The sequence below is a fragment of the Chaetodon auriga genome, chromosome 24, assembly GCF_051107435.1.
Source record: "Chaetodon auriga isolate fChaAug3 chromosome 24, fChaAug3.hap1, whole genome shotgun sequence".
NCBI lineage: Eukaryota > Metazoa > Chordata > Actinopteri > Chaetodontiformes > Chaetodontidae > Chaetodon > Chaetodon auriga.
Genome location: NC_135097.1, coordinates 2608455 through 2635290, shown reverse-complemented (window position 1 = coordinate 2635290; position 26836 = coordinate 2608455). Strand labels below are relative to the sequence as shown.

Genomic DNA, 26836 nt, shown 5'->3' with positions numbered 1-26836 from the left:
TGTGCTTTGGGTACTTTTCTGTACTTTGTTTGGATTACAACACCCACAGAAGATATTTCTTTTGGAGTAACTCTGGTTTAAATGGCACAGCTCTCTCCTGGATTAAAGAATTAAAGTTTAAATCACATGAATAAATCTACGGAAACCTGTTCCCGTCACCTGCTGCCATCAGCTGAAACTGAGCAACATGTGTCGGGTGGTTCATTGTGTCTGGACAGTGTGACACGCATAGCTGAAGAAAACTTTTAAAGCCTTGGATTTAGACAGATGAAACACCCCCACACACATACATAACACTCGCACACACAGTTGTGTTCTTGTTTTAGCCATAGGGTCAGCAAAGCAGGCAAGGGTTAATACCAGAGGACTATTTCACACTTGCTAATTGCTCCATATGCACACATGGCCACAGAAGAATGCATTCGCTTCAGACTCACTGTGGATAGAAGACATCATTACCAACAGTTCTACATGGCTGACAGACAGTTTTAAGCCTGCAAACCTTTACTTTTTACTTGATTTAAATCGCCAAGCTGTTCATTTTTAGCCTTTAAAAGACATTAACTTCCTCCCACCTTAATTTCATGGAGAAAAGAATTGCGAGCGCGGCCGTTCTTAGCTTCCATATAAATCAGCTAATTCCTCACATTCCTTTCTTTTAGGGAACAGGCCTTTAATAAATGTGCCGTGACAGTGTGAGGAAATTAAATGGGCAAAAGAAAGATTGTAGAGATAGCTAAATATGTTAGCTTACATAGGTGGCTAGCAAAATTTAGCTAGCACAACCTGGCTAGTTTCACTGGTCTGTGTCTGCTAATGCTGTATGTCAAATTTGCTTTCATGTCATATTTTGGCCGTCAGAGGAAAATAAATGGCTGGCTAACGTTTGCAAGCTAGTTAGTTAAGTCAACAAAATCCCAAAATGTGTCATAAAATTAGAAAAAATAGGTGGGTTAATGAAAGATTGTAGCATTAGCTAAATATGTTACCTTACATAGATAGTTAGCAAATTTTAATTAGCATGACCTGGCTAACTTCAGTAGCTTGTGTCATAAAGTTAGAACAAATAGGTGGGTAGGTGAAAGACTGTAGTGTAGGTAGCACAACCTGGCTAACACTGTGTGACAAACTTGCTTTCAAATGATCGTTTTAGCCGTCTGAGGCTAATGAATGACTGGCTAACATTTGCAAGCTATCTCGCCAATGATTGGCTCTGTTGTTCACAATACCGCCGATGTGAACTGCCTGACGGACTCTGAGAGAGCGAACAGTTTAGTTTTTCTTTTCTTTGAATGTTGATCACCATAAATGACTGGTTTTGTTTGCTTAAAACTTTGCACACCTGCTGTCGTCTACTGTAAACACATTAATAAAACAAAGTGACAGTGAGCTGCATGCGTGGTTGCATTACTCAGTTGCACTCACCGGCGTGCAGGGTTGATGGTGTTGCTGCTCTTTGAGATGTGGTTGGTTTTAGCCAAGTTACGGGCGCTGCTGTTGATCTTTGATGTTTTTGGGAGACCTGAGTCCGCTGAGCTCTGTTGCCGAGAACCCTGGGCCTTCTTTTCCTCCAACATGGTCAAACGCACACATACAAATACATGCACACAAACACACACAAACGTACAGCACACACCTTCTTAATGACACGGTACTTAACATGTACACGTCTACTTTGGAGTCAGTCTGAGTTTCAGGTTGGGAAGCACGAGCACTTCCAAATCCAAAGATAAATCCCAAAATTAGGAGGTAAAACGTCACGAAGAGGCCTTTTCTCTTGCTATTTTGTTTGAGTTATTTCCATGTTGTATAAATTAAAGACTTCTTGAGGTGATGAATCTCCCGCATTTCTGGAAAATCAGACGATGGTCCCGCTTTCACAGGGTGCGGGTAATAGATCATTACCAGCCGAGTTTAATACCGGATAATAAGTTAAAAACAAATAAACCAAAGCAAAACTAAGTCAGTAAATCTTTCCAGTTCCACAAAACGTAAGTCCTCCGATATCCAGGGATTTCAGGCATCCCGTAAACCAAGGGGGTTCCAGAACTCGAGCGTTTCAGATTTCTGAGGGCTTAAGCCGTTCGTGGCTCAGCAGGATTCGAGCCACGAGAGACTGAAAGACGAATCAGGAGAACGCTGCATGGCGCTACACCCGTCCCTCTGAGCCGGCAGCTGGAGAGGGCGAGAGACACCGACGGCGAGAGAGAGAGAGAGGGAGAGAGAGAGAGAGAGAGAGAGAGAGAGAGAGAGAGAGAGAGAGAGAGAGGAAATAGATGTGCAGACGAGGGAAAATATCAGGCATCACTACGTTCGACTGATTCATGCCATCACAGGGAGCCAACTTTTCCAACATGCCTGCAAACACTCCATCGACCCGGAGCTCGACGGCAGGTCTGTCTACGACCTCTCAACCACCGAACGAGCAGACTTACAGGAATGTTTGTGTAATAAGTGACAGAAGAAGAACAGTATTCTAGCTTTCAGCCCTCAGAGACATTTCAGTGTCACATTAGTATAAATTAATATTTTTGACCACCATCAACTTTTTCCAAAGCAGATTCAAATTTTGTTATTTGATAAAGAAGTAATCAAGTCACCAGGATGTGCTGATCCAGGAACTGTGATAAAACTGCTGCTTTAATGGAGTTGATGTCCTTCTGAACTTGAAGGCATACACAGAAAAAAACAGGCTGCCGTGTTTCTACAGTAGCCCAGAAGGGACAAACCAAACAGTGGCTCTACAGAAAGCCTTTGGCGTTTGGGGAGTAAAGCTGATCATGTACGGACATCGTGATTTAAAGTACTGTAAACTGTACTGGGTGCCGCTGGTGTCGCCTCTCTCGCTGCCTGACAGAACAGTGACCTCTAGTGGTTCTCAGTGGTAAACGCACAGAAAGAAAAGAGGTTTAGTAACTTCTTACAAACATTTAAATTAAATAACAAAGAGTAAAAACTGAATTAAGATCAATTCCCTCGTTCTCTATAATTAGTCTTTGCTTTAGTTTGTTTTAAGCTGCTTACAAACTACAATGAACGTGGTTATTTCTAACTTTTCGAGCTTCAAACTGTAAGATTTTATTTTGCCTTTAAAAACACAAACCTTTGGTCAGTTCATGCAGGGCTTTAGGTGTCAGGGGTCATCATTTATTTAGGGTTCAAGAACAATTATCTCTGATATTAGTGGTCTTAGTTCCTTGGTAATATTTTCCCATGTAAGTTAAAATTCAGTATTAAAATCATCAAATCCTGCATCACATACAAGCTAACGATTGAAAATAAGAGACATCAGTCGGAGGACCTTGTTAAAAGTATTACTTTGTTTCACATTATAGAAAACAAAAAAACAATCCATCCACCTGAACAACATCGACAAAAACATACGTTAGTAGTACATCAGTACAATGTAGTGCAACATGTTTCACAGTAAGCAGGTACTTACATTAATCAGCCACAAGAGGGAAGCAGAGATCTGATAATTCTGTACAGTCCATAATAATCAACATCTACTGAGTATATTTACACTGAAGCACAGAGACACTGAGCAGGTTTGACTGGTGTGTCAGCTCAACTCGCTTTGATCCCATCAGAAAGGTGTGAATTTAAAAGGTGAATACAGCAACCCCAGTGTGCTTCAGGTGGTTTAGATCAGCGATTCAAACAGGTGAAACTGCACTTTCTGAGTTTTAGTTAAAAAACACAGCAGAACATGAAGCGTTTTTTTCTGAAATCATACGTTTCGCTCATTTCCAGTCCGGGTTAGAAGCTCTGGATAAGTCATCATCCCGTCAGCCTAAAGCCTTTAAATCCCTGCGTGAGATGGACCGGACTGAAAAAATAACAAGAAAACGACGGCACTCTGAACTGATGCCCGTCTACTGATTCAGAAATGTCCCCGTGTCCATCCTGTACTGACTTTAACTACACGTCCATCACCACGTCCTGCATGTTATCAACAACAAGCATATTTTAAATAATATCCTGTCAAATTAGCACATTTGATCACACAGAAAGCCTCTTGAATTTTCCACTTCATGAAAAATGCCCCAAACAAAACACACATGTGGTTCCTTGTAAAAACTGCATTCCAGTGATATGTGTACTTTATGTACTTATTGAGATGTTTCGTGGTTGGTGAGAGGTTTGTACGGTGATCCCAGTAAAACTGTTCAATCCAACTGACTGATTGAAGAGTTTTAATCCTAAAAATAAATCAGCTAAAAGTAAATATTAAAAAAATAGTTAAACATTCTGAGAAACAATCAAAGTCACTTTTTTTGCCAAGAGTAGATCAATACTGCTCTCATGTCTGTGTATTAAATAAGAGGCTACAGCCAGAAGCGGTGATTAGCTTAGCTTAGCATAAAGACAGGAAACAGGGGGAAACAGCTAGCCTGACTCCCTCCAACGGTAGAACACCCAGTACGAGCACATCTGGTTTTTCATGTATTACCACCTAAACAAAGGAAATATAACAAGTTACTTAGTGAGCTGCTTCCAGTCTTTATGCTAAGCAAAGCTAACTGGCTGTAGCTGCATATTTACCATACAGATGTGAGAGAGGTATTAATACTCTCATCTAAGTCTCAGCAAAGAGGCGAATTTCCCCAAATGTCCCTTTAAATGGGAAGCGCTTATTTCTTTTTCTAGCCGTCATCAGTTTGAAAACCATCCAGTTTGGATCCAGAAAACGTAACGAGAGGCTCAGAAATGTGACACCGGCGAAGAAGATGAGTCAAAAACGAATAAGCACACTGTTTCCTCTCATGCTCAGTTTGATTCAGATGAATTCTTGTTTTTCTCTCGTTCGGTATGAGCAGATCATTTAAAGGCTGATGAAAACCTCTTCAGCACACTCGTCCCTCCGTCCGTCCACACAGACACTCATCTGATACCTGCATCTCATTACCTTTTTCTTATCGTTTCATTTCTCTAGAGTCAACACGGATTCATTTGGGGGCAGAAAAGTTAAAAACTGACCAGATTGAATAAGCGTTGTGTACAGAACAGCCGCTGGCAGCTCCAATCAGGCTTTGAAACAACATGTTAGTCTAACATGAAGAAGACGACTGAGCAAAAACAAACACTCTGCTTTCTTTTGTCCTGCCTGCTCGTCTCCACTCTACCCTCCTCTTCCTCTCACCTCTCTGCAACAACCATCCAACAACAACAACAACAACAAGGAGAAGCCTCCATGTCTCACTTCTTGACCACTGGCAGCTCGAGTTTATGGTAAATCCAATTTGGTGTGAATGTGGAATTTTATTTCTAATATTTCTGATCTGACAAACATCTGTTTTCCTCTTCATCGCTCCTTTTTCTGCTTCTCCCCACAATGTCAACTCCTTTCCTCCTTCTGCTCATCCCCTAGCCCTCTCACCTTCCTTCCTTCCTTCCTTCCTTCCTTCCTTCCTTCTCTCTCTCCCTACGTGATGTTGGATATGGGGTCGCTGATTTTCAGACACCTCCAGTAGATGGTTCTGACCATGGTGAACAGGCCGAGCAGGATCAGCAGAACCCAGGACACGTAGATCCCTTTCGAGTTCTGGGCGGACTTCCACGTCCCGACCTGAGAGAGACACACACATGTGGGACGTTACAACCACAAAAGAAGCGTCTACGTCCAAACATGGTGTGTTCGAATGTTCTAATCATTAAAGATCTTCTAAACATCTGACAGTGTCCAGAAAAAGCAACATGTTCTTCTAAATAATCATAAATTATCATTATTGTTCTTTGCACACACAGACGCTCACCATGAGTCCTGCAGTGGAGGCGGCGAGGACGACGAACAGCAGGAGGCACAGCAGGCTCCTCCTCCTGGGGTACCGCCGGCCAATAGAAGAGCTGGAAATAAAAGCAGGAGGAATATTTAACAACACCACACACCTGTGGGACAGTTGTGACACGTCTGGATGTCTCTCACACAGAATTATTAGAACTTACACTTTTCGGCAGTGTGGACATCGGGCCAAGGTCCGGTCTGAAAACTCAGTCCACTGGAAGAGAGACAGGAAGTGTGAAGCTGGATCTGATGTGAGGCAGCTGTCCTGTGTGCGTGTGTGTGTGCATGTGTGTGTGTGTGTGTCCTACCAGGAATGTGTTGGAGCAGTGTCCACAGATGACGCGGATGCCGACGGGCTGATGCTGCGGTTCAGGACTGTCCCTGCCGATGTGGACTGGTCCCAGGTTGATGATGCGTTTACTGGCATTAAAAAAAACATTACATTTTAAAATAAAACATTTTTAAATTTCTCAAATTATTGAATACGTCTATTTTTTGTTAAACGCATCTCCACTGACTTTCAGACAACGAGCAGCCTGACAGCTAACAGGTCAAAGTCCATTAATGTTCCTGTTTTCTTATCCATCACAGCGAATTTCTGTCACTGTCTGTTTTGTTGGAGCTCTGTTTGTCCGTTTGAATGTGGATATAAAGTTCAGGAACTGAGCGGATTTGTGATTTTAAGAAATGAAAAACAGTCCAGATGACGCTTTGCTCTTTCAGATCTCTTTTTTTCCTCCACGGTTCCTCAGTTTCGAACCTGCGTTCACAGCGGACACGCGATCGTCACTGAGTCGCTCGCAGACAGACGTCTTCATTTCTGTGAAAACCTTTCTTATCTGTTGCAGCTCAAACAATAAAATTTTAAGAAGCTTTTGAAAGAACTCCTCAGGCCAGCTGTACGAGCAGAAAGCTTTGAAAAGAGCAGCAGCTCATCCATGACTGTGTGAATGAGTGAATGAACGGCTGCTGGATGAATGGCTCCTCTGCACAGATGGTGCGATTACAAGCCAAAGTGAGACGGGTGACAAATAATCCCGCCCTGTTCCTCTGTCTCACCAGTATGGTCTTGGACAGGCGATCCTCTGCGACGTGACCTTGCAGATCAGCAGACAGTTACAAGGACAGCGGACATACTTCTTTCCAACGGGAGCGTTCTTTATCGGCTGCAGAGAGAGGGACGAAGTCACAAAGGAGAGAAGGATAAGAGACCTAAAACACAACATGTTTTCAGTGTCAGTGAGCAGGTTTTCCCCTATTTTGGGTTTTTAAATAAACCTCAGTGGTTTCATCAGCAGAGATTCTGCACATTCTCAGATTGAAAGATTCCTGAGATGGGAAACGTTGTTGAAACACGAGTCAGTACAACAGTTTGATATTATATGTTTCTAACCTGGCAGCAAGCTAACAAACGAGACTTAACGTCTATAATTAAGCTTCAAGTATTGGTTAAAGATGTTCCATATTCCTGTGGGAAAACCGAGTGGCTACAGCTGCAGAAACAAACATGTGACACCAAATAAAAACTGTGTATAATGCATAAACATGCAATGCTAACAATGTCAGTGCTGCAGTCTGATGCAGAAACACAGGAATCAAAGCACACAGTGTTTGGTCTCGAAGCAAAACCAGAACGAAACGCTGGAACAACCAGCATAAATGCTGATTAGGTCTGATAACAGGAAAGGGTTTTTTTTAAAGTGTTTTCTTAAATATTCTTAAAGGAACAGTTTGTTTGACAGCTGCTTGACTGTAGCACAGATGACTGGACAAAAGGTGGACAAGTGGACAAATCAATGTTCAGACAGCCCTGTCAGAGAGCGGAGAGCGGGCATGGTTGGAGGCCAAAGCCGCCGGTCTGATCTGATCCACCTCTGCGTGACTCACCGTCGCTTCGTTGCAGATGCTGCACTTCACCACATGCTGGTGCGTCTTGCCCTCCACCGATATGGCGCTCTGACAGACCCGACAGCTGATGACCGGAGCGCTGCTGCTGTCCGGGCTGCCCTGTGGCGAGTACGGGGGTGGAGCCTCACCCGGAAACACCGAGCTGGGGAACGGCGCCAAAGCTGGAGAGAGGGGCGACCAGGAGGAAACTGTTTTAAGCTCCACGACTTCCCAGAGTGAAACATCTCAGAGAATACTCGCTGGATTGCGGTGAAAGTCTGTACAGACATTTGTGGTCCCAGGGGGATAAACTGTAATGACTTTTCATGCATCACCATCATCAGGTCTGAAGTTAATTTATTGCTATTAGCAGCTATCAGCATGCTAACACGCTGCACTAAGGCTGTGAGCAGGTTAGCATGCTGACTTTCGAGACGCCCTGAGCTGCTACCACGGCTGCAGACTCTTCATCTTGTTATTTATGAAAGAAAACACACTTCTCTAATGTTGGATGTTTACGAAACGAGTGGTTTACCCTCTCTGGTACCTGACCACACGTTTGAGTACAGCTTCCTGTGCTCTGCTTCGTGCAACAGTTTTATCAAGTTATTCTGTATATCAAGACACACAGTGGGTAAACAGTCAGATTCATAGCCGCCATAATGGTGATGTAGAGATTGAAACCTGTTTCTGTGCACAACAATCAAACCAAACCCTGACTCTCCCTGCTGTCACCTGATGGGAGGACTCATCACAGCTGATACGGCGTCACATCAACCTCCTCTTCAAACATTAACTACATACTAGCAGCGAGCCACAGGTTGGCCACTGTAAAACAACTAGGTCAGTTAACGTGGGACTATTTATGAGTGACACACCTAAGGGCCACACTTTATCAAGAGAAACACAGGTAGGGAAGGAAGTCACAGTTAATAGGAAACAACACAGGAAGACAGAAGAAAGAGAGACGATAATGACGAATTTAAGAGCATATAAAGAAGCATATCGTCTGGATACCACGGTGAACACTTCAGTACCTGGGCCTGAGTTTGGGCTTATTATTTTCATTATTGATTCGTCTGTCAGCCCTTCAGATCCCCCCAGAGCCCGGTGTGACACAGCTGCTACAGAGCCTGGCTGACCTTTGACCCTGTGTCCAGCGAGATGGATGCACCAACCAAACGGACCACAGACCGGTTTCATTCGTTCTTTTTGATAAAACAGCCCATTTTCTTTGCCCAACTTCAGCTTCACATCACTTGCTCATGGTGTGTATGTTTGGTTTCACTCTCACTACACTGAGGCAGCCTAAAAACGTTAATAAACTTTAGTAACCAAACATAAATTGTGTGTGAGGTCAATTTCCGTGTGTTCACGTCATTATTTAAGGTTACAGCTAACGTTTGCCAAACTGCTAGCTAGCTAGCTAGCTTAAACTACTAGCTAACATTTGTTTACGAGTTGACGACATTCCGCAGCCTCAAAACAAACTAAACTTGTCTACTTTGCTCTAAATACATCTGTATCGGGTGGCAAACGACATGGCTGACATACTCTGCGGCTTTGACGGATATCCATGCGAGCTGCCCCCGGGAGAGAAGCCGTTGGTCCCGTCGTGCTGCTCGGACAGCAGCGGCGACCGTTCCCCGTCCGCCATCGCTCCCGCCGGACCCCGGCCTTTCCTAACGCTCTCCGGAAGAGTCCTTCCTGCGGCGGAGAGCCTTGAGACCCCAGGCAGAGATTTAAGAAAGAGTCGCTGGGGAGATTTCAATCCCAAAGCCTGTCACTTTGCTGCTTTGACATCCACATGACACGGTGAGAACACTGAAGGCGGAAGCGAAATAACAAAAACATGAGTCACATGACTGTGATCTGAGTCACGGTTATGATGGACAGCGCGCTCGACCAATGAACGAGCTCGGTTGGGATGGGCGGGTTCAAAGGCGCCAGCCAGGGCTGCGTTCAAGTGCTCGTACAAAGCGTCCGTTACGGGTGTGTAAGGTCTGTGCGAGCACGGGGCAAATGTGGAGGTGTCGGGCTGGTTTACACCCTCTGTCGGTGGTGGAGGACGTACTCAGATCCTTTACCTGAGTAAAGTAACAATAAGTGTAAAAATAAGTACAAGTCAAAAGTAAAAGTACTCATTATGCTTATTGGCCCCTTTCAAAGTGTTGAAATATGGAGTGTTCAAGGTGCGCACAAACATAAATTAAACAAAAAAAGAAAAGAGAATGATTTATTATCATGATGACCTCAGGTAAATCTCAGCAGAGCTTTGGCCTGAGCAGGTCTAACCAGCAACATAACTGAAAACACCTGTGAGGGTCTGAGGAGCCTTTAATCCACAACACTGCATCATATTTCATGACAACATCATATGTCTTGCATGCAAAATCAAAGTGACTATAGCAGTTGAATAAACGTAGAGAAGTAAAAAGTAGTATTTTCAAGGTGAAACCTGAATACATGAGAAGATTTTTAACTGCATAACTAAACATTTTACAAGACATAATGACTATTCTCAATTCGCTGCCTTTACTGTGCTCTCCATTATATTTTTCGAGACAGGCAGCTTCATGTAAACTAGATCGAGGACATTACAATTTTCAGAGGTTAAGTAAAAATAGAAGAGGATTTCATCTTTTAAATAAATCTAAGAAAACAAATCTAAATCATATTCAAAATGAATACATATCAGAATTCAGTCTGAGGACACGATAATCCAACAATGATTTAATCAGCAGTGATTCACGGTGAAGCCATCAAAATCTGCCAAGGACAGGAAGGAGGAGCTGCGTCCAAAAGACATCGTGACACATCACAACACACAGAAAACCACTGAGTCAAAACCACAGAGTTTGGCAGAAAATCACACATTTTATCCTGTATTTTACTTTTTACAATCTGTTATTTGTGAGTGTATGTGACTGAACATGTACACGTTAATGGGTCCTGAGTTTTAAGGTGTTAGTATGGACGGTCCGCTTTTCTGTGCTGACAGCTGGATTGAACCTGTGATTCTTTAAATACTACATGCTACTTCCTTAATGTTACATCACCTCACCTGACATTCTTGTACTGTTTACCTTTTGTCATTTTAGCCCTTTTTTAGCCTTTTTTCCCCCCCTCTATGTCCAACTATGAGACAGTGATGGTCTTCACTCAGGAGTGCTGTCTCTTCAGACATCAGGTGGTTCATTGTTTATTGTTGGGGCACAAATTCCAGACAGACTCGGAGTGTTTTACTTCCTCTTTCTTTGATCCACACCTTGTTGGTGGGAAACTGAAAGTTGTAGCACTTTGGAGAAACGAGTCGACTTGTAGAAAAGAAGAACATACCTGATGAATGTTTGAATGGACGGCAACACGAGAGATGATTTCTACCTTGTGTTTACAAATAAAAATCATTTTGACACTCTTGGAATTAAGACAACCGCGTTGTCTCGGTGGCACGGTGGCACAGTGGAAACACTGTCTCACTCCTGGGTTCGATTCTCGCTGTGGGCACCGGGGCACCTCCACCTTCGGTGCCTGCTGCTCGAGGAAAAGGGCTTGTCTGTGTGGAGTTTGCGTGTTCTCCTCGTGTTCACCTGGGCCATAAAATATCCGCCATAAAAATACCCCCACTAAAAACATGCAAGAAGATCACCACCTGACCAATGGTGACAAAAAGAACTGGGTCCTCGGGCACCGGTCGGATGGCAGCCCACCGCTCTGCCGCGGAGGAAGGACGACCAGGATGGGTTAAAGGCGGAGGAAAAATTTCACCAGTGCATGACGTGTGTGTGTGCATGAGGATGTACCTGTGTGACAAATAAAACGGGGATTGTCCCTCTGATTCTTCTTCTTCTTGTCTGCACTGATCTGATCGTAATCTTCTGTCAACAAGAAATATTTCTTCATACTAACCCATTGTCTCAGCTCAGGCTGTTGTCGGATTTTAGCTTAGGTAGCCTTCCTGTGTGGGTGACAGCCAACAGAAAAAGGGAGAGAGAGTGAAGGAGAGGCTGCTTGGAAGTACAAGTGTTGATGTTGGTGTTGACTTGGTGTCTTCGTGTGGACGGAGTCATGATGTCCACCTCTCTGCTGCTGCTGCTGCTGGTTTGCAGCGTCCAGGCATCTCATTTTTATGGCACGGTGATGACTTACTACCCAAAAAACACTCACCCAGCTGGATTCATGGAGGTACGTACAGCTTCTTTCTAATGTAATTTATTCACCTTTTGTTTGAAACAGTGTTTGAGGGATGTGGGTAGAAAGTCCTAAGAACAATGTGAAAGGAGGTTCTGTAGCCTAATATGATTTATGATAAAGGATTTAAAATCCTCAGGCCTGAACCATCCAAAGAAAACAGGATTTTCTCAACATTTTTGATTCATGGATGCTGTCATTAATGCCATAACACGTCGTCACTGTAACGTTTCAGGTGGTCCTTCGCTATAAACTGAACTTCCACTCTTGCAAACAAACTGACGAGTGGACCTGCCTCAATTCTAACTGTGGGACTGGAAACTTTACTGTACACACGGTGGACGAGGAGGGCGACGGAGAGTGGTGTCAGACAGAGGGGGTCATGACCCGACAGGTTCCCACGAATGCTCTGTTTCAGCTGCAGTGAGTGACGGTGCCAAAAACAGGACATTATGTTTCACTGAGGACCAAAAATCAACAAATCAACACAGAAGAAAAAAGAGAAAATCCAAACCTCCTTTCCCAAAATGTCAAAAGCTCAATTAAGTTTGAAGAACTGTAATTACTTAAATGAAAATTTAGTTTGGAGATTCGGTGCTGCTGGTCTGATGATGTCATGCAAAAACTGGGATTTCTTTACACCTTTGATATATTTTATGTTAGCTGTACACACTCACAGTACACGAGTACACACTGATTCTGTATTGTGCAGTAAAAACTGACCTTTTCATGATCTTCCAACACAGGTTAGCGGATGCTGCCTGGATAAGTAACAAAAACGGTATTGTACACTGGAGAGCTGTGACTGTGGTGGAGCTGAGGAACCGGTCTGACACTGGTCAAGCCAACAGATCCCCCCAGACCACCATGCTGCCCGCTGTGAGGTGAGCCTCCTCACTGTTTCTGTTCCCCTGGTCGTCTAACCCTCCTAATATACACAAGCTACTTTCTCATATCTAAACAATCAACTCGTTTCAAGAATCTTCTGAATAAAAGGGTAAATTTGCCTTTGAATGTTTGTCCTTGATTGTTGCGTGAATTAAACAAATGTAATAAAGTATTTAAATGAGTGAGCTTTAGAGGTGCTGCAGCCAGTTGTTACCCGTTGTCTCTAATCTTTATGCTAAACTAAACTAACCGGCTGCAGTTTCCTCATCTGATGATGTTTTTACATGTGCCTTTACATTGCTTGGATGCCTGACTCAGGCTTCAGTGGAAACAAATGCAGGAGAATTGCACAAGGCCATGATGATAGTAGCTGAAACAAATGGATGCACTGCAAACAGACAGATGACCTCCAGAGTAAGAAGATAAGTGTCTGTGAGGAGCTCTCTCTCATATAGAGCCGCTGAAGTGTAAAAGGCATGAACACCATGTCAGCTGAGCAGCACATGTGTGGTTCCTCTCTGTCAGGTCACACAGGAAGCCTGAGACAACTTTGAAACAAATGTCAAAGCCATTTATGTTTCTCTCTCTCAGAGTTCCTTCAAACTGTCAGAGAGATTTCAACCTGTTGGCGTTTGACCCGGACGGAGACGAGGTTAAATGCAGATATGGCAACACAATACCGGAGTGTAATCCCTGTACACCGCCCTCCGTTCTCAAACTCTCATCAGTGAGTAGCCAGCAGATCATTACATTTCTCAAATCCTGTGTCATTAAATCTGAGTCCATGTCTTGAGTAAATGTAAATGTGAACAGCATGAGCAGGATCACTGTAGCTGAAGCAGCTGAACAGGACTAATGTGAATTTTATCTTTTTTGCCTACATGCATTTAATTGCACCAAAGAAAACTGTGGCCTTGTCTTCCTTTTCCATCTGTTTGCAGTCTTGTTCGTTGTCATTCAGCCCGAACAGCAGCAGTAATGAAGGTTCGTACGCCGTACAGCTGGTGATGGAGGACTTTCCCAGGCAGACTATCAACCTGACTCACACTAACAAAGTTCAGACGACGATAACTACCCACAACACTCTCAGCAAACTTCCTATCCAGTTTGCTATAAAAGGTCAGATTTCACATTTTCACAGGCTGCTATATGCTTAAGCTTGAATCTCTTAGGTGAGTGCAGACCATCAGATTTTAGAGTTAATGCTACTTAAGTTAACTGCTAACCATGAAAGGCACAAAACGTGTGTTTTCTTAATTTTTCCAGTGGATCCTGTGGTGCCGTCCTGCACTGAGGGACTCTATCTGCCCAAGTTTCTGCCTCCAACCCCAAACAACAGAGCTCAGCTGTACACCCCTGTCAATCAGAGCCTGGAAATCAGCATCAACGCACAAGCAAATATCTCCACGTAAGCTAAAAACAAACAAAAACACTGTATAGATGGACAGATTCGTGTTTGTCTGGTGGAACCTCCTCTATAGAAACTTCAATGAATATAAAAGGAAGTGTCCATAAAATATGTCAGTCAGGGGTCGTCAGGTTACTCAATGACACAAAAGGGGTTCCTTAAGGAAAAAGCAAGGAGCCACTGCATTTCCTACATAAAACAATCTACTTAGCTAATATTATGCTACACCTGCCTCATTTGGCTCATTAAACATCAGGCAGTCATTCAACAATTGTGAGAATGGAAGCTGAACGGAGGAATGAAGCTCAGACAACAGGCGGGGAAAGAAACCTCACATCAGGTAGGAACCGGTTTTAAAAATGATTTAACTTGGCACGCTTTCCTTCATCTGTTTGTAAAAGGATCGACGAACTGCTGTTCAGTGGGCCGTACAACGTAAACCAGACTGCATCAGGATCAGGACGGTTCATCCTGAGATGGACGCCGTCCGAGGACCAAAGTGGGGAAAGTCACCCCATGTGCTTTGTCGTCCAGGCAGTTTACAAGTCAGTCTTTTGTCTTCGAAAGGGAAAATACTTAAGAAAAAGCTGTTTTAGCAACAAAAGTTTTCCTTAATTACCTGAAACAGAAAGTGTACATCTTATTTTTTTTAAATTTTACTTCAGAAATGGATTTTTCCTAACTTACCTCTTCCTTTATTTCCTCAGTTCAACGAAGTATCACTCAGAGCTACGCTGTGTCATCGTAAGCGTTGGAAACGGTGAGCAGAGCTCTTTTCTGTCTGCTCACATTCTGTTTGCTGATTTCATAGATAGGCAAACATCACATCCAACCAGTCTTTTGTTCTGACCTTTGTTCGCAGACCCATCATTGAATGCAACCACAGAAAGTCAAACCACTCAACCAGCGACTACACCAGAAACTCCACCGCCGTCCAATCAAGGTACGACCACCCTTCCATCACAACGGCATCGCTAACAACCAGCCCTGAATCTAACACTCACACATTCCCACTCTGTGCAAACCAAAGAAAACAACCTGCAGGTGGACCACGCCTTGACGTTCTAGCCACAAACAAAACAAGTTCTGTTGGTTTTGGGCTTTGACGTCTATTTGTGCTCAGTTGAAGCACCTTAAATGTGTTGTGCAGTAACAATAACAGTCCTGTTCAGTTTCCCTCTGGCCTTCATTGTAATGTTGAGTCACTGTGTTTCTAGTCGTCATAGGTCTGAAAGTGAGGATTTCCGCTTTGTCTCAACTGTCCACCAGCGACATCAGGAACATTATCGTACAACGGGTGAGTCCGCTTCGTATCCAATCAGAGGTCTGTCAAAGCATCAGGTAACCGTGAGGAGATTCTTTGAATTCGGCACAAGCAGCTCAAGCACAGCTTTTCAATGTGTGGTTACTCTGCTCAGCTTCTGACGGGTCAGGGAGTCACACCAGCATGTAAACTGGTCCCAGATCAACTCATGGAAATGCAGTTGCCACTTTTCATAATTAATGGATTTAAAAACATTAAAATCCATACATGTAAACATGAATCAGTATTCCAATACAGATAAAGATTCATCTATTTTGCATACTTACCTTTGGTAATGCAGCAGTTTTACTTTTTTTTCACTGTAATATTGTTATTAGTCTAACATGCTTCTTCCATGTTGCTAACAAACAGCAAGCTAGCTAGCCTGGAGAGCTTTATTTCTCTCTTCAAAAACTCTTCATTGAATAAAATGATGTATAAACCTGAGAAGTAATTGTTGGCACAGTATAGAGAAAATAGAAAGAAGCTGGGAGAGCGACTGACCAGTGCTAGCATGTCCCTGGTTTGCTAGTGTGCTAGCCATTAGCCTGCCAGCTGCTGTACAGTAGCTCACCAGCTAGCTCCTAAAATCTGTGTTCATTTACAGCAAAAGAACAGAAAGATTCAATCAAACAATTTCTCTGGTTGTCTGTGCAGCTGAATTAATTAAGAACTGGTTCCTGACTTAATTTAGGAGTAAGTGAGGTTTGGGCTACAACCACAGTATAAAATAGAATATGAAGAATTAATGACAACATGTATATTCATGTCCACACTGTTCAAAATGACCAGCTGACATCATGTATTTATAAAAACAGGTCTGGTTAAGTTCTGCTATCCACGAGCACCGAATGTGTTGAAATGACTGATCTGTATGTGTTTCACCTCCAGATGAAAGAAGAAATGGTGGAACAGGGGCTGCCATCAGACATCATTCTCCGCCTTGTGAGTAGTGTACAAGTGGGACCTCCAACCTCGGCGGCCCCTGCTGTTCAAACATGATCATTTATTGACTCCTGCAGGGAAATTCTATATTTAGATTTTTTCTGACCATCAAGCTTCATTTATAGATCCATTTAGGAGGACATGCATAAACCTAACATACTGCGCTTCATGTAGATGAGGCAGGAAGCAGCCATAGTTTAAATTGTCTATGCTCCAGGTCAATCTGACACCTTTTGATGTCATGAAGTTGTTGACCACAGATAAATGGTTTATGTTAACTAGGTGATGAACAGATGATGCTGCCGTGTCTCCAGCTCCTCCTCAACTTTGCCTTTTTCTTTCCTTGGTTTTATTCCCATATTAAGTCCTGCACTATCCACTATCTGAGATCTTAGATTCTCAGTTTAACTTCGGGGGTTTTCTTTTCATACATATTTGAAAGTTTGCAGCTGAAAATGTGTTTGGTATGTTTTTTAAAAATGACCTCCACTCTGCTTCAAACTCTTTAATTCTGGACGGATACATCAACCCCCAAAGCCAGAACTGTAAAACCCTGATGTTGTCATGTGCATCTTCGAGGTGGAAATGTAAATGTAAATAAATGTAAAAACTAGTTGTTGTTAAAGAAAGAAAAATAAAAAACATTGTTTCTATCTGTCTGTTTTTGCTGCCCTTGTCTTCACATTATGTATTTGTATTGTCCATTAACCCCGAAACACAATTAATCTGAACAATTACAAACCCTTGAAAAAAGCCGAGAGGAGCCAGTGAGGTTTAAAAGACATCTGTTTTACTTCCAGTCGAACGAGCCAGAGCAGCATGTCATTAGGAATAATACACAGGTCACGGTTTCAAGATAGTAACAATAAATAAAACATCAGTCCGTTGTAAACTTGTTCATCATGAAGCCACATGATATTAAACTCTCTATTGGTTTTGTTTGCAGGGCGTGAAACAAACTTTTTGACCAACCAGCCAACAAATACAGAGTTTTACCAGCTGGAGAAATTCCTCAAGGGCCAAAGTGCGCTGAGTGTGCAAAATCTAAAAGTGCCTCCTCTCTAAATGATGCTTTATTGACTTCAGTGGTTAAATCACGTCCAGCGTTGACCAGCCTCTTCATTCACGAGCTATGACGTTTTAGTGGTTTGATATTTAAAACAGTATTTCAAACAGTGGTATCTTACTTCTTTGGGACATTGTCGCACTTTCTTTTGTTTGTCTATAGAAGTCAATAAAGTTCCAGGTTTTTGAATTGCCAAACAAGCTAGCAGAACTGAACGGTCAATGTTATTGGCTGGAGGCTAAGTGTCAATTTCAGGCCCTTTTTGTTTGTACACACATTCCTTCCCGCTGTCAAGTAAAACAGCAAACGGGGTGCGCTTGTTTTGATTCAGCTAACAGCTGGTGGGAGTCGTTTGGTTGAATTTGAACTGATGGAATCAGTGGAACTGCACCTGCATCGGTGAACCGAAACAAGCGCACCCTTTTGATCGACACTGACACAAAAAAACAAACAAAAAAACAGATAAACTGCATTTTTTAACCGAGTCAAACAAGCAAGCCAGTACCCTGATAGTTAACACACAGCTGGACTAAAACATCTGCAGTTTGAAAGGTTTTTAGGTGTTTTTCAGGTGCACTTGACTTTAATTTGTAAGATTCAGAGTGATGTGGGACCATAGGTTATTCAGATTTTACAGAAAAGGCATGAGAGCCAAATTTTCCCTCCACCACTGTTTGATTTTGCCCAAGGACAAAACCTCCTGCACCTCATGATTTCTGCGAATATCCACAAAACCATTTCAAACCTTGTTCTGTTTTACCCAGATCGTGATAGAAAACAACGACAAAGAAATGCTCTGAGATTCAGTAACCTTCCTTTCATGAGAATTGCACATCATCGATATAAAATATGAATTTTCTTCTGTACAGAAAATCAAACCTGGGCAAGGATGTATTGCAAATCTACCTGCCTGTCAGTGAGCGTTTGGAGAGCGGTTACAAGTGGTTACGAGAAACATTACAGAAACGGTGTCACCGGTATTTCCTCAAGCTTCCACCCTCTTCTGTGGTCAACTCAAACTCTACAAAAACCAACAGAAATAAGGCCTCTTTTAGCTCGGAGGACGTTGGGTGTATTGCTACCAGTTCTTAAAACTCTAGAATTGTTCTTCTCTTCATTTTAACGAATAATTTAACAAAGAAGTCACTTTCTTTCCAAGAGTTACATGATGGTACCGCTCATATCTGTATGATAAATACACAGCTGGAGCCCTGAAATGGTTAGCTTAGCTTCACATAAAGATTGGAAACAGGGGGAAACAGCTAGCAAGGCTCCATCCAAAGGTATCACAACCCATCTACCAGCACCTTTAAAGCTCACTAAATACCATGTAATAGCCTGTTTGTTTAACCTTTACAAAAACTGTAAATACCTTCATGGAGTCTCTGCAGGCTCAACTGGTTCTCCTGTTTCTGGTCTCAATGCTAAGCTAGGCTAACTGGATGCCGGTTGTAGCTTCACATTTAGCATACAGACAGGAAAGAGGTGTTGACCTTCTCAGCTCTCACGTCAAAATATTGCTTGAACGCAAAATGGAGGACATTAATGAGACGCAATTTTAGCCACAGTGTGAACGCAGAATTCCGAACTCTTTGACAACGCCGCATGCCTCCCATAACCGCTGCTAACAGCTCTCCAGTTTCACTTACTGTGTTTACAGACTTGAAGATAAACTCTTGAACATGTTTTAATATGATAGAGCTCGATAAAGAGTCGTTATCAGTAAATATCAGTAACTTGATTTTTTTAAAACGTGAAACTGTGATAAAAAAGGCAGATCACTCCATGTGATTTAAGTCACATAATTCAAGAAAACGGACTTTCCAGAGCAAACAAGTGACATCATGTCCCAACTGGCAGTTGTTCGTTATGACAGTAACATCTGAGGACCATAACAGATAAAATGGATCGTTCAGTAAATCCACTGAAGCACTTGTAATAATGTTCCCTTGTGTATCTGAACTCATGTTTCCCAGGTCAAGAAGAATTACTATATACACATACATAAAAACACCCGGAGGGGGATGTTGCCTTTGCGGTTTCTCTGCTGCTTTTCATTTCCTGGTGAGAAGTTTCATGATCAAACATGACGTAAACCAACACCGTAGGGAGCATTTTTCAGCGACTTCTTGAACACGCTTTAGCTGCTAAATAGTTGTCAACACTGGTTCTACCACTTCCTAACACTTGTCTAACTAATGTTGTGATCAGACTACACGATGGTTGTCTTTGACGATAATGCTTGACTTTTTGTCGGTGTGTCGAGGGGCATCCTGATCATGTCGGGAAATTAGTGACAATGAGACATCGTAGACTAAGACCAGCTAATTTTAAGTGTCACAAAATGTTCAAATGATCGTACACTGATCGTACATCGTAAAGACCGTAACGTGTTCGTATAGATACGATAATTAGTGTTAATCTGGCAACGCTGCCTCATGTCCAGTGAAAGGCAGCTCTGGTTGGCTGAGTCTGAATCATGAGCCCGCAAAATAACTGGAACTAGCTTCCACCGCTAGCTAAGACAGCGTCTGTGACGTAAATATGAGGTAATGTATAGTAAATGTAAAAGTGACCGTGGGCTCAGGCTAAACCTCGCTTCGACACGGTTTTGTTTCACTGTTGTACACTTCATCTTTATTCCTCCAACAGCAGCAGCACAGAAAGGCAACCCCCCCCCCCCCCCCCCCATTTAAAAACACAGTTATTGGTAGAGTTAACTCCACGGAATAGTTAGAAACAATAAATAAGTTAAGAATCATCCCTTCACTGAGATTTAACAGAATACTGAGACGTGTACTCTGAGTGTGTGTGTGTGTGTGTGTGTGTGTGTGTAGCAGTGTAAATCTGTTAAGTGTAACACAGTTTAGTTAGTGCGTCAAACTTCTTTGTACTTCAAGAAAAACACAGGAATGAGGAACAAAAAACCCCAAAAAAGGAATTTCTGCAGACGTTTCCTGTTCGTTTTCGAAACCCGAGTCATCACATCTGATTTGTTCCTGTAATTTTCATCATCAAACCAGTTTGCTGGTATTATTTCAGAGGATGTAACTGGGCACAGGTAGCTAGTTTTTAGTGATAACACTTAAAAATGTGCGATTTGGGACATTAAAACGTTGTCATGGGATAACTCATATCTTGAGCTCAAGTGGCTGATTTGAGAATAAATAATAATATGAAGTACATTGAATTTTGGTGTTCGTATTAAGATGTTGGACCTCAACTCAATAACAAAGAATAAGCCGTCAGAGGTGCATTGATACACTATGAGGCCAAAAGCATGTGGACGTTTGATTTAGGGCAGTACTTCCTGATTTGGGCCCCTTTAGTTCCAGTGAAGAGGCGTGTTAATGCCACCGGACGCCATGTTTCAGACAACAGCGTGCTTCCAACTTGTCTTCTTGTCAGCTCCATGAGGAAACATTGACTGATTAAACTGAACAGAGTAATGCCTTTGGTTTTGGAATGAGATGTTACACATGGGTGTAACGTTCAGGCGTCCACACACTTTTGGCCATGTAGTGTATACGAACATACTATCAAGATATTGTGAGTGATCTTTAAAAAAATTTAAAGCTTAACCTGTTTTGCACCTTATCTGAGCTCTTTAGGAACGTATTTGACTGAGGCGGATAGATGTCAGACATTCGTACCAGCTTTAAAAATCCACGTCAGTGCATCTCTAGAGACGGTTTAAAGCTTGGCTTACCTGGGAAAAAGAATTTCATTCTATAGAAAACATAATAAATTAACTGCTCTGTCATCTTTCAAAACATAATTCAGTAACAAACTGGTTTTTGGGTAAAATTTCTTTCACAACTCAACAACCTAAAGGGCCAGTTGATGAGTTTTCATTCAGGGGTTGAAGGTAAAAACACGTTGATGAAACAGGAAGTTGACCCCCGGCCCCTGACATCCTTCAGTACAGAAAGTCTGCATAAATACTGACATGAAGTCAACTCCGTCAAACACGCCATCGTAGAAAAACTGCACCGGGGTTCGACTGATACGAGTCAATACTGATTACAGCTGCTCAGCGTCTTCTGGCTCAAACGTAAAATGCCGACATATTTTTGCATAAGGTGTTCAGACTTCATCATTAGCATTTTAGCTTCTACCTAAATGTTAGTTCAGAGGCTTTTGGCTCAAACAGGAAGTGAATTCTGGAGGAAACACAGGCTTAATTTAACTTTGCGCTGTTTTTTGGGCCACTAACATGATGCACTCTGCAGCAATTCGTGTGTCCGAAAGGAGTGTTTTCTCCTTTTCGTACGTTTTTAGAGGACCAGTGGATTGAGCGATGCTAACCTCGCTAACTGGCACCACAAATGCTCGTCTCCTAAACTTCTTATTACAGTGGAATCTGATTACAGTGATCACAGCTCTGGACAGAATTATTTTTCTACAAATGCTGCTTAAATAATTTATAGTAATCAAGGGAAAAAAATTAATTGTGGTTATTTCCTCAGATGTAACTCGTCCGGCTACCTGAGGATTGAAGTAATGATGGGAAAAAAGTTAAGCAGGCAGAAACTGCTATGAACGCAAATCACTGGAGTGCTGATTTCACTTTTTAGACAACGTTAGCTTTAGCATAGCTAGCACCAGAGCGCTACAAGGAGCATTTCTGCCTTACGTCGACAAACACAACCGTGCTGGTGTTTAGTGGTTTCTTCTTAACAAGTAGAAGGGCGACTTAAATCACACAACTGGCAAGCAAATGTTTTTTGAAGGGTTCGTTTCATATCAAGTCCAGGAATAATGATTGAAGCTTTACCTCCACCTAGTGGACTGGGGGAGCAGGACAAATGGACTGTGTACAGAACATAAAGAAAAAACTGGTTATAATAATTATAGTGAGCGCTTTGACCCGGACAGACGTGATCACTGTAAGCACTTTCCACTGTATTATTTTACTAATCTAAATTACAGGATAACGTAAAATGTTGGCGGTGCTCAGTGTAATTTTGGTTACTGAAGAATTAACGGTGACAAATTTCAAACATCCCTTGTTAATACATCTGATACCAGCAGCTTCAGTGTCCAAACATGCATTTGAGCCTTGTTTAAATTGCCATCAGTCAAACCTCGGTGTCCACAAGGGCCCAACTCTTCCACACAAGTCAAGCTGATGAGAGGACGCTGGTAAAGAACAGATCAGGACAACACGGGGACCGCCGGAGCTCTCCTCCAATGAGAGGACAGAAACACATTTTCATGAGTCTGAGGCTGAACTTTGTTAGGCCCTGGAGGAAAAGTCACGCACAGCACGACATTCATTCATTCATTCATTCATTCATTCATTCATCTAACTCACACTCTCTTCATTCGTCAAGTCTCAGCCTTCATCCTCCTTCCTCTTCACCGCTCAGGTCCAAAGGTAAGACATCGTAGTTAGGCAGAAAATTCACATACACACACACCACAACCTGTCTCGCCATCCGCTCCTCGCCCTCCCTCGCTCTCGGGGGTCAAAGGTCAGACGTCGTAGTCGGGCAGGGCGGAGTAGGTGATGCCGCCGACTGACGGAGGGCTGGGGTGGAGAGGAAGAAGCCAGCAAAAGACCGACCCTGGAGAGAAGAAGAAGATGGAAACAGATGAAACAGCTCACGGTTTCAGACAGTTTTGATGAAAACAGTCAGCGATCAACACAAACCCACCTCTTCCAAAAACCTCCCGCAGCAGAGCGAGCTTTGGCTTGCGGGTGTGCGGAGGGTGGTGAGGCAGCTGAGAGGAGGAGGTGGAGGAAGAGGACGAAGACGAAGAGCCCCTGTCCTTGATCATCAGCCTGTTCCTCATCTGCTCTATGGGAGTCTCGTCTGTGATGATGGAGACCAGCTGGAGGGAGAGCCGACAGGTGGAGCCGCGTCATTTATGTCTTTTTATTACCTGTTTCTGCCATTCCTGTGCGACTAGCTCGCTACAGCTTTAGCAGTGTATCTGCCGAACGTCGTGGAGGCTGCACAGGTAGAGAGGCAGGTAGGACGTCCAATCATTTCATTCAGGCCGATCTTTTGTGAGAGCGTTTGATTTATCAGCTGCTGTCAGGATTTAAAGAGAATCTGAGCAAATATGGCAAAAAATGCTTCCAAGATACGAGACCCACTCCATCTTTAATCCGCTGTAATTTTCTCTAAACCTCAGAATTATTCTAAATAAATCTAAATAATTTACTTTTCTGTCAATGAATCATTCAACTAATCGTTTCAGCTTGTGCTTTGTGTTTGTACCTGATCGTAGAAGATGACCATGACAAACACGCCAAACAACACCGACTCCACCAGGAGGATGATGTAGTGAGCGCTGAGAGGGAGGGAGGAAGAAAAACATCAAGCCGACTAACAAACTAAAGCACCGACAGTTCATTCAACACGGTTTCACACCAAAACATGGCCGCCGAGCTCAAAAGGCCCTGCTGAGGACTCACACTATCAGGTGCTTGCTGGGCGTCTCCTCTCCTTCTTTCTCTGCGTCGCCTTCCCTCTCGTTCCTGATGCGCCACACCCAGGCCGACACCACCAGCACCATGGAGTACAGGCTGGCCATGCCTGCACACAGAGAGCGGCAGCGTTATCTTCAGCTGTGGCAGCAGTAAATGACTTGACAGGTGATTGGACGAACCATCTGTCTATCACAGGTTATAAAACCAGACTGGTGGGGCCAGTACGAGCCGTGTCTGAGGTGGTCAAAGTAACTGTAAAGCCACCCAGCGTCTACTGTATGTGCTCACCTGTGTAGAAGAGAAACTGGATGAAATACTTCTGGTTCAGCTCTCCGACACAGTTGTTGATCCTGAATCACACAAAACAGGAAACAGGTGAGGAGAAGCTGAAGAAAAAAGGAGGCGAGTGAGGATGCAGCAGATGGATGGATGAGGGCGTCTCCTCACCAGGGACAGTGATGGTCCATGCGGCGTATGCACCTCTGACAGACGCGGCAGTGATGCGCTCTGGGAGGTCTGTAGGTTTCGCAGCGGCTGCACACGGTCCAACCCTCACAGCCCTGAAACCAGCAGGACGGAAATATCACAATCTGACGGACGTTCAGCCAAGAACAGAGTGTAGACACATGAACGCATCACGGCCGTGTGGGTGAACCCACAGAAAACGGTCATTCACCGGGTCACACGGCAGACAGCTGCGTCGAGACTGAACAGACGTCTGTCATCAAGCTAAAGCTCATGATGACAAACCTCAGACGTAAGTGCAGCTGCTAACATGCAGACACAGGCTCACCAGCGGATAATTACACAGCTGTTGATAATACAGTTACAAAGAGAGAGGAGCTACGATCTCCCCCACGCTCCCTCCCTGTTATCAGCCTTCAGCTCGGTGAGTTACGCTCGAATTCCTCCCAGGTGGGAAAATCAGCTTTTGAACTCACGGCGTGAAATTATGGACTGAAACTCACCCGCTCGCTCATCCGAGACGACTGCGAGCGAAGGTCTGAGAAGTCAATGGCTGTGTCCGGAAGAGGCACCATACCTGGACGAGAGCACACAAACACACCTTAAAGAGGCCAAATCAAGCACGAGGTTCGATTTCCCTCTGACTTAACGGACAGGTACTGACCCGGGTCTGAGAAGACGGCTTTGGAGTGGCAGGCCAGCAGCAGCAGCAGGATCAGGTTGAACACTGATCCGTGGAGAGTACACCACACACTGCCAGAGACACAGAGCAGCTTGTTACCCAGAAAACTCCACAACTGCAGCTAATCAATCAACCTGCCAATCATTTTTCACGAGTGATGGTTGAAACACGTCCACGAGGACGCCTTCACGTACATTGTTTGTTTGACTACATTTTGACTCCTGCTCTCCTCCTGGACATGAAGCTCCTCATCAGCTCAGATTTCACTGATTGGTCTGTTCTAAATTTACCACTTCATCATCGTTAGGAGTACGTGATGACCACCTGTTAATGCAGCAGAGCTTCAGCCTGAGCAGGTGTGAGCAGTAACGTACCTGAACACACCTGTTTAATGTGTAACTCTGCACCGTGACACGACGATTTCTGCGTCAAAACACATGCAACGAGGTGAAAAGTGCAGTTTTTCCCTCTGAAATGAACTGAAGTATGAAGTAGCATAAATTGAATATACATGAGTAGAGTAGAACTACCTCAAAACTGTACTTAAGTGCGGTACTTGAGTAAATGTACTTCGTTACTTTCCACCGTTGGCCTGGGACTGTCACTGTCTGCTGGGCTAAATGAGCGGTTGTTAAAACGAACAAAAGTATAAATAATTAATGAAAACAAGCAGTGAAACAGAAATGAATATTGGAATAAGTAGATGACCGCTCTGTCGTTGGTATTGATTGGATATCGGTAAATTTATCGATGACAAACAACAGAAACCTCCTGTAACGTTCCAGCAGCCAAACAGCTGACGGATGAAGCTCGTAAACAAACGCAAAACCAGGTTGTGTGAAGTCACCTCGATGCGAAACCACCACAAACACACACATGAACATATCTACATGTCTGTTACTGGAGGAAAGAAGAGTTTGGTGTCGATTCAGGAGAGAAAAAAAGCGTGAGGATGCTGTCAAACCTGCCCGCTGTCAAATGAATGGAGCCAGCGCAGAGAAGCGGGCGCCATGTCGGTTTTTTAAACGTTTAAACGACGGTAAAACACAAAGCACCGACCTGTTCGAGTAGGCGGGGATGAGGACATACTGTATGACCACGTAGTCCGCGTAAAACACGCTGAAATAAGTTAAAATCAGACAGATAACGCCGCAGGGGTCTCGCCTACAGCGTACAGACGCCATCTTCTGCCGGGCTCCGCCCCCTATCCCCCGCTTCCGGGTGACATCACACCGAAACCTGATGCTCCCTTCCAGGACCGTAGGATATAATTACAATTTGTAACGAGCTCGTTAAAGCAAATAAATGACATTTTTGTTTGTGTGGGCTAAGCATAATAAAATTGCATTTGAAACGCAACATAACGATAAATTCCAGAATAACACATCCTCAGTTTGTGCCTCTCATGTATTATCATCCGCAGCAGTATTTAAAAAGACAAGAAGAGCGTTTTGTAGCCAAACCAGCCAAATCCTCAATGACACACCTTCAGTATTCCACTGCTGACTTGCAACTGAAGGCGCCATTGAGCCTCAGATATGTTTTATTGATTCTACCTCCAACTTCTGTCAGATGCATGAAAGTGGTGGACGAAGTACTCGGATCTTTTACTTAAGTAGAAGTACCAATACACGGGTTTCAAGATTATATTGTTGGAAGAACTTGAATAGATTTTTTGTCACACCCAGAATTAGAAATAAACACACATCAGTACCACAGCCATGTTGGAGAAAATGTGGAGATATGAATGTAGGCCATTCTCATGTATTTTTGT

The 26836-nt window shown here is 43.4% G+C and overlaps 3 protein-coding genes across 5 annotated transcripts; 1 reads left to right on the top strand and 2 right to left on the bottom strand.

The window, feature by feature from the left end:
• Positions 1-3300: 3300 nt before the first annotated feature.
• Positions 3301-9515, bottom strand: LOC143317219 (type I phosphatidylinositol 4,5-bisphosphate 4-phosphatase-A-like). 3 transcript variants are annotated; one of them, XR_013076647.1, is made up of 8 exons: positions 9227-9515; positions 7673-7854; positions 6845-6951; positions 6094-6205; positions 5947-5999; positions 5757-5847; positions 4525-5569; positions 3301-4356 (listed from the first exon to the last, which is right to left on the bottom strand). XR_013076647.1 is itself a non-coding variant. In XM_076725260.1 (7 exons), exons 1-7 carry the CDS (start codon positions 9327-9329, stop codon positions 5426-5428), a joined length of 792 nt encoding a protein of 263 aa, XP_076581375.1. In that variant the 5' UTR covers positions 9330-9515; the 3' UTR covers positions 3301-5425. The 3 variants fall into 3 exon arrangements, 1 of the variants encoding a protein (XP_076581375.1); XR_013076648.1 differs by having other exon boundaries at positions 4535-5569; XM_076725260.1 differs by having other exon boundaries at positions 3301-5569.
• Positions 9516-11650: 2135 nt separating this feature from the next.
• On the top strand, positions 11651-16931 carry LOC143317330 (uncharacterized). Its single transcript, XM_076725429.1, has 11 exons — positions 11651-11857; positions 12099-12286; positions 12610-12747; positions 13343-13478; positions 13693-13870; positions 14018-14159; positions 14561-14704; positions 14867-14919; positions 15022-15102; positions 15377-15456; positions 16354-16931. The coding sequence occupies exons 1-11, from the start codon at positions 11702-11704 to the stop codon at positions 16462-16464; spliced, it is 1407 nt and encodes a 468-aa protein (XP_076581544.1). The 5' UTR covers positions 11651-11701; the 3' UTR covers positions 16465-16931.
• A 684-nt stretch (positions 16932-17615) lies between these two features.
• On the bottom strand, positions 17616-26265 carry LOC143317122 (palmitoyltransferase ZDHHC3-A). The gene is made up of 9 exons (XM_076725095.1): positions 26122-26265; positions 25045-25133; positions 24884-24957; positions 24363-24475; positions 24204-24265; positions 23901-24021; positions 23704-23776; positions 23134-23311; positions 17616-23043 (listed from the first exon to the last, which is right to left on the bottom strand). Exons 1-9 carry the CDS (start codon positions 26244-26246, stop codon positions 22952-22954), a joined length of 927 nt encoding a protein of 308 aa, XP_076581210.1. The 5' UTR covers positions 26247-26265; the 3' UTR covers positions 17616-22951.
• Between the last annotated feature and the right edge of the window lie 571 nt (positions 26266-26836).

Bases quoted from the DNA above. Each gene is read 5' to 3' on its own strand.
- LOC143317219 (XM_076725260.1), bottom strand. From the start codon at position 9,329: ATGGCGGACGGGGAACGGTCGCCGCTGCTGTCCGAGCAGCACGACGGG. The intron at 7,855-9,226 runs GTATGTCAGCCA...CCCTCTCTCCAG, and splicing joins ATATCCGTCAAAGCCGCAGA to CTTTGGCGCCGTTCCCCAGC. The intron at 6,000-6,093 runs GTAGGACACACA...TCTCTCTTCCAG, and splicing joins ACTGCTCCAACACATTCCTG to TGGACTGAGTTTTCAGACCG.
- LOC143317330 (XM_076725429.1), top strand. From the start codon at position 11,702: ATGTTGGTGTTGACTTGGTGTCTTCGTGTGGACGGAGTCATGATGTCC. The intron at 12,287-12,609 runs GTGAGTGACGGT...CTTCCAACACAG, and splicing joins AATGCTCTGTTTCAGCTGCA to GTTAGCGGATGCTGCCTGGA. The intron at 14,705-14,866 runs GTCAGTCTTTTG...TTATTTCCTCAG, and splicing joins GTCGTCCAGGCAGTTTACAA to TTCAACGAAGTATCACTCAG.
- LOC143317122 (XM_076725095.1), bottom strand. From the start codon at position 26,246: ATGGCGTCTGTACGCTGTAGGCGAGACCCCTGCGGCGTTATCTGTCTG. The intron at 23,777-23,900 runs GTGAGTCCTCAG...CCTCCCTCTCAG, and splicing joins CCCAGCAAGCACCTGATAGT to CGCTCACTACATCATCCTCC. The intron at 23,312-23,703 runs GTACAAACACAA...CTCTCCCTCCAG, and splicing joins TGGTCATCTTCTACGATCAG to CTGGTCTCCATCATCACAGA.